The sequence below is a fragment of the Nematolebias whitei genome, chromosome 23 (genome assembly GCF_014905685.2).
Source record: "Nematolebias whitei isolate Nwh7 chromosome 23, NemWhi1, whole genome shotgun sequence".
In the NCBI taxonomy this organism is placed as follows: domain Eukaryota; kingdom Metazoa; phylum Chordata; class Actinopteri; order Cyprinodontiformes; family Rivulidae; genus Nematolebias; species Nematolebias whitei.
In genome coordinates, this window is record NC_056520.1 from 17,977,979 (window position 1) to 17,985,222 (window position 7,244).

The window sequence follows — 7,244 nt, forward strand, 5'->3', positions numbered from 1 at the left end:
TTAAAGTCCTCCCTATATATATATAGCTGATTTGACCATTAAAGTGCATTTATTACAGAAAAGTTACACTGACGCACACCTTTGCTATAATGTCAAGCAAACAAATAATTGTTTATAAGTGTTCATCTTGTTAAATCCTTGTTAAAGTCCTCCCGTGCACGCTCCCGCCATTTGGCAGCCAATCGATTTTTGGCACAACACTGGCCCACATTTCCGGGTCGTCAGCGGTGACGTATAATAGATGCGACGTATTTATGGATTTCCCCACTTTATTATTAGACATATTTGGACTGATGCGACTTATAGGTCGGTGCGGAGTGTACGGCGGCAAATACGGTGATTATTTTTGAAAACTGTCACTCCGATTAGACGCTATTATTTTGCGTTTTTAATTTTTAAAGCAACTGACTAACCCAAAAAATAAAAAAAGGTACTCATTGCAGTGAACAAAACATAAAAAGGTATCTTGAACTCATCAAACATTGCAGTATGAAATAGTTATCCCCAGTAGTTTTCCATATATAATGACCTGTAATTACTAATTAGGCCTGTCGCAATAAACAATAAATTAATCACACGATAAATGAAAATTATCGACTTCATTTTCATTTATCGGCTTTATTGTTTCTTTGTGTCTCTCTCCTTCTACTGGATGACAAAAAGCTCAACTCCTGTGCTTTTCACTGACCCCTCCCTTTCTCTTTATCCATTTTAAATGCAAAATCAATTTTAACCGTCTTCTTAACCTTCTTAAAGAGACACGCTGCTCGCTCCTTCACTATCCATCATTCGGTTCAAACATCTTATACTGCCAATGACAATAATGACTAATTATTGTCAAATTTCAAACAATATTATCGTTTATCGCAATATTTTCTGAGCCAATTAATCGCCCAGCAATCGTGACAGGCACTTACAATGTACTCAGCCAACTTAAGCTGTGTAGGTGAAACAAATAGTGGGCACAATTCCACTAATCCGCTAACAGCAGAACAAATTATTCGTTAAGCAGATTAGCGTTTTCGCTAACTTTGGAAATATTTAGCAGAATTTGCTTCCACTAAGTTAGTTTTTAAGTCCGCTCACAAAATTCACAAGCTTTTTACAGTCTGTTGTGGGCGTGTCTTGAAAAGTCTGTTAGGCATGCGTTTGACGTGATTGGTCGAAGCAGCTTCAACTGGAAGGAGACGAAGACGTGTGATGAAGAATCTTAGCGATTTAGCGTTAACTTCCAATTATTATTTTTTTTCATCTGTTTGGCAGTTTGCATTAGCAAAGCTAATTTTTTAGTTCACTGAACATGGGACGGCTGTGGCTGAGTGGTTAGAGTAGCCGTCCACCAATGTAAGTGTTGGGGGTTCGAAGCCACCAGCAGTCACATGCCGAAGTGTCCCTGGGCAAGACGCTGAACCCCTCATTGCCTCTGATGTGTGTCCCATCAGTGTATGAATGTGATCTCAAAGCACTTAGTCTCTTTAGAATGATTTGCTCAATTAGCTTTGTAGAGATCTAGTAGTGCTGTATGAATGGGTAAATGAGGACACAGATTGTAGTGTAAAGTGCTTTGAGTGTCTGTATAAGATAGAAAAGCGCAATATAAGTGCAGTTCATTTACCATTTGAAGGCCATTTAACATGAGTTAGCAAAGCTGTGCCAACCACTGCAAATAGGTCAGAATCGGACAAGCATAGAAGATCAGACAATACCCAGCGTTTCCCTTAGCTAACTTGCCACGGCGGGGCGCTCGTCTCGTCCATAATTTTTGTCGGGGTGTGGGGGGGGCGCACATCTGAGCTGCGCGCCGTTTGTACAGACAGTTTTGCGAGCGCGGGGGTTCAGCGTGAGGGAAGATGCTGCCTTCAGCGTTTTAGCTAGCATACCTATATTGTGCGCTGCTAGCTTAGGGTTACGCCAGTGCCAATGGGTGGGGGGGGGGAGGGGTGTGCGTGCAGTTCGGTTTGGTAGGCGGGGCCCTCAGTTCTGTTAACGGGGCGTCCCGCTTGTATAATGGTAGGGGAAACACTGACATTTAGTTTGATGTTAATAAATTATTTTGGACTTGGCGAGTTTGCAATGAATACCTTAACGTCTCGATAGCTTTAGATCTATCAGGCTTACATTAAGTAGCAACTTGTCCATGTTGGTGTCACAGGCAGTTTTCCTCTGATCCTTGGGCATTTCATCAACCTCGCCGTAGAGGTCAAAGTGCAAGCGTGCCAGCTTTTCCTGCATCTCTCTGACGTGCTCCATCTGGTCGATGGAGCACTCGTTGCCTGAAACAAACGAAACAACAGGGCACTTTCTGGGTCATTTTGCTCTTGAAACACCTCTTCCTTTGCCGACAGTTCGCAAACATGACGATTTAGTGTTTGATAAAAACTTCTCCAAACTTTTTCTTAGCAACAGAAGACGCCAACAGGCATTTACACGAGATAATGAATGAAGATAATGGATGGATGGACAGGACGCTCTGAAGAGCTTAAATTTACCAAACGCCTGTAATTTTCCTGAGTGGAAGTCATTGAGAAGACTGAGCAGGCCATTCTCCATCTCCTGCACATCTGAGACGTCAGTCAGAAACGAGTGTTGGATGGTTGGTGCTGCCTGGCCCTGGTTCTGTGCAGCTTTACCACCCGAACCCGCCTGACACCTGGGTTTATCTCTGATCCCCCTGCAAGAGAAACGCACCAAAACCTCTCTTGAGTTTGTAGTGCATTGTTAGCATGAGTGACATTTAGCTTCCAGGCTGCTCACCTCCTGCTCCTGTTCTTTTGGCTGGAAACAGCGCCCGTGTTGTCGGCATGCTTCCCCCCGGAGGAAGCGCTGTTCTTCCGGCCGGAGCCTCCTGTCGGAGCCGCTGTGTTGGTGGATGTCTTCGTACTCTTCCTCTTTAGCTTACTCTCTTCCATAACTTCATGTTACGCTGCCGGCTCGTGCGGTTAGCGAAATGCCGCGACACGTGAAGCTGACACCAGATACAGCGACCCAAACTGACACCGGCTAAGTTAGCTCCAACAACTTAAGGCAGCTAATCTTTAAAACTAAAAGGCACAAAAATCAAATTATACGCTTAAAACACACGCCGATAAAACTATTTGGAGGAAAATTAATTAAATCAACCTAAACATGACCGCTGCATGGAATAAGTTGTCCCGACATTTACAGAACGTCTTAAATCATAGCAATTTTCGTTCGTAACTCGCACGCTAACAAGCTAGCTTTGAAGCTGTTCAACTTCCTGTTTTGATTAAAAAAAAAAAAAACGCAACACACCGGGCCGCGTCCCAATTCTTATTTAGTACCACCTCAACTTTAATCACACTATTTGTATACAATAAATTTGTATTCTGGCAAAACAAAATGAAAAGATAGAGTCCAATACAACAAAACAATGAGGCATTATAAAAATTAAAGTTTCAGTATTGAAAGTATTTCTAAATCTTTTGGAAGGAAAAGCCTATTGAACGAATTGGAACGAGAAACACCAGTTACGTACACAGGGAATGTTTATGCGTAATTTTATTTTTGTTCACCAATTTTTTTTTGTTTTTTTGCGCGTTTGTCCATATTTAATAAATAACAGCTAAATAATTAGTTCATACTGACAAAGTATTTATTCTTTTAGACTTTTTAGTGTTTTCCACCCAAATCACATTCTTACGGTAAAATGCTATTTTAAAATTACCGTTTCTACTTATAAACATTTTGTTGTACAAATTAACCAAAAACGTCGTTTGTATATAGGCCAATAGTCTGTAGATGTTTTTGAAGTCCAATTTAACTCTTCTGAACTTTTAAATTGGATGTAGTGACGGCAAGCAACCACAAGGGGGCGATAAATGAACGTCTAATAATGTTGCTTTCATAACATTAGTAGACGATTAAAGAAACATAAATATAAAAAGGAGAGGAACACTTCAAATAGCTGAGCATGTTTTTAGAAAATAAAAACTATAATTAAACGGATGAATAACTGGATTCCAGAGCATGATTCAAGTTTTCATGAAATATTTTGGACTGAATGATTCAATCTGTGTTTTTGGGTCTCTCTGTTCCATTTGCCGTATTATCTTTACAAACGGGTGTTTTTGTTCACTTAAACTGACACTGAAGGTAAAAATTCCTCTAATCTCTTTGTATTTACTATCACATCGCTGTCCTTTGGCAGCACTTGAAAGCTTTTGTAACTCGCATAAGGAATAAAAGATAAATCTTTTTATTATATATAAGAGAATAAATTTGAATTTGCAGTTAGACACTGTGAAAAAAAAATCTACCATGGGGATCTTTAATATAATTGATCATTATAGAGCGGTGATCATAGCTCAGATGTACAGTCTTTTTCAGCGATAGGGCTCATGGAAAAGGTTAAATTAGTTTTTTATTTGAGAACAAACTAAACCTGTTTTGTGGATCTAACGCTATGGATATATTTTATTTAAATAAATCTATAATTTTTGCCCAAAAGCAAACAAAAAAGTGTTTTAAGCATGCAGATTTCACATATATTTGAACGTTTTATGAGAAGCATTTGGCTGATTGAATGAAAATTATTTTTTTGTTCTGAATTGGTGTAAAATTTTTAATAGGCTGTTAATTTTGGTTAAAAAAATTAGAGCTACATTGTCATGTGCTCACATTTCTAGAATTTGGTGGTTGAAATGCTTTTTGTTTTTCCTCTTATGGTGTGTCAGACGTCAAACCAGCTTATTTGAATCATCAATTTATCAATTCACATTTAAGCTACCAAACTACGGTGGCCCTAAAGTGTAAACCACATCAACAAATCTCTAAACACAACTACAGTTACAAAAAAACACACCAACAAATTACAGAACATGAAGGTGGAGAACGTAAACAAGTGAACAGGAGAAGGTACGAATGGACATGAGAAGACACTGTAGACAAAAAAAAAAATAATGACCTGACTGTTGTGTTGAAATTGTTAGTGTTTAGATCTATTTGGTTACCGTGGCCCTAAGGTGTGAATGAACAACATTTGAAAAAAAAAAAAACAACGAAATTACAGTTGAAAAAAAAAAACCCAAAACAACAAACTCACAACATTTGAAAAAATGAAATTACATTTGAAATGGAATCATATTTGATAAAACGGAATGACATTTGAAAAAATGGAATTACATTTGAAAAAAACTGAAATTATATGTGAAAAAAATGGAACTATATTAAGCCAAAGCGGAAGTGGCCAAAGCGGAAGTGGCCAAAGCGGAAGTGGCCAAAGCGGAAGTGGCCAAAGTGGAAGAGGCCCGAATCACATTAGAAAAAACAGAATTACATGTGAAAAATGGAATCACATTTAAAAAACGCAATTACATTTGAAAAAAACAGAATCATATTTGAAAAACGGAATGACATTAAGCCAAACAGGAAGTTTTTTTTTTTTTTTTACTTTATTAACAGCATAAAACCACAAAAACAACCTTTTTGGCTTAATGTAATTCCATTTTTCCAAATGTGATTCCATTTATTTCTAATGTGATTGGGGCCACTTCCGCTTCGGTCACTTCTGCTTTGGCTTAATGTAATTCCATTTTTTCTAACGTGATTCTGTTTTTTCAAATGTAATTCCGTTTTTTTTCATATGTTGTTCATTTACACATTAGGGCCACTGTACAGCTGTTACAGGCACTGTTCAGAAAAAAAAACATGTATGTATTTGTGTATGCTACCGGTACATATTTAATTAAAAATTTTAAAAATATTTGTGTAAATATCTCATGTTACAATGTGGACACCCATGGCTTAAACACAAATGTGCCCTATATACTGTATGTACACTTTTTATTTTATTTTATTTATTTTTGTGGGTGCATCTTATAGTCAGGTACGCTCAGTAGTCTGGAAATTATGATATTTTCTGTAACCACAGAAAATACAAAAATGTGGACAGAACTTTATTAAGATGTTATGGTTCTGGGCTGGGACTGTTGGGGGCATGTTTGTGGAGACAAAACTATGAGAATATACATGAACATTTACTTAGAATCACTCTGAAATGTGCAGTAAATTTGTAGAACTTTGTAGAGATATATGGCAGCACAACGGCTCAGTGGTTAGCCCTGTTGCCTCACAGCAAGAAGGTCCTGGGTTCAATCCCCAGTTGGACCTGGGGTCTTTCTGTGCGGCGTTTGCATGTTCTTCTCGTGCTTGCGTGGGTTTTCTCCCGGTACTTTGGTTTCCTCCCACAGAACAAAAACATGCATGTTAAGCTGCCTTCAGGCCCAGGCCTCCCTTGTAAAAGAGATCTGTGGTCTCATTGGGATTTGCCTGGTTAAATAAAGGGTAATAAATAATATACAAAATTAGAGGTCTGAACAATTAAAATAATAATATGGACCTACCATGATGCCGTAGATCTCATTACCAGGTGGACACGAGGTGGAAGGAGGACGGTGTTTGTCGTCCCAGGAAGTGATGATTCTCTCCAGGACTACATTTCATCCAGCAAGACACCACCATCGCTCCGGGGTGTCTGAGAGGGTGTCTGTGGACTTTCTCTGCATTTCAGCTGGCTGGCTCCGTCCAAGGTGGAAGATGGACCAGAGCAGAACCCACTGGTTCCTTCAGGCTGGCTTGAAGAAGACTGGAACCCTGTGTACACAATTTCGTTTCCACATGTGGTGCGAACAACAAATAAAGAAACCTTAACCAAACCGAGCCAAAACTTGTTGTGAGTTTGCATACATATTAAAAAGTTAAATACATGTTTTACAAAAGCTCCAGAAATATAGAAACAACCGCTTCACAACAGCTCTGGCTGACAGAAAATACTTGTGGAAATTTTTTTTTAACGTGTTCAGAATTCATGCAACGCAAGATGAAGGGAATTTAGATCCCAGCACTTGAAACTACTTGTAAAAGGTTTCAAGACAAGTTCCTTATGCCCGTGGCGACCCTGTGTGACGATAAACGTTTCAAACGTGACCAAAATTCCTGCGACACAACGGCGAGGCCCTGCGAGCAAGGTTAACCGAGAACCCTTTAAATATCTCTAAAAAAGGCTTTAGATACGTATAACTCGTCTAGAACGGTATCCACAAACTGCCTGCTCTGATGCTGGTACATTATTTTCCCTCCCCTCCTTTTTCCTGCTTCGTGCATTTGAGTGCGCGTTTTGCGGCGTGACAGTGCCTGAGTGAGGTGAACCAGGATAAAATGTTACAGATGAAAACATTTAGACTGTCGCCTCCATGCAGCCATTAACTTGGTGGATACACACACAC

At 39.2% G+C, this 7,244-nt stretch overlaps 1 protein-coding gene across 1 annotated transcript in view; it reads right to left on the minus strand.

Moving 5' to 3' along the window:
• ccdc28a (coiled-coil domain containing 28A) overlaps positions 1 to 3,222 on the minus strand; it is a 3,688-nt gene extending 466 nt beyond the window's left edge. Inside the window, exons 1-3 of the mRNA XM_037696334.1 lie at positions 2,755 to 3,222; positions 2,490 to 2,671; positions 2,119 to 2,273 (exon numbers count right to left, since the gene is read on the minus strand). Coding sequence (XP_037552262.1) covers positions 2,119 to 2,273; positions 2,490 to 2,671; positions 2,755 to 2,909 — 492 coding nt within the window. The 5' untranslated portion in view covers positions 2,910 to 3,222. The remainder of the gene's footprint in view (positions 1 to 2,118; positions 2,274 to 2,489; positions 2,672 to 2,754) is intronic.
• Positions 3,223 to 7,244: the final 4,022 nt, after the last annotated feature.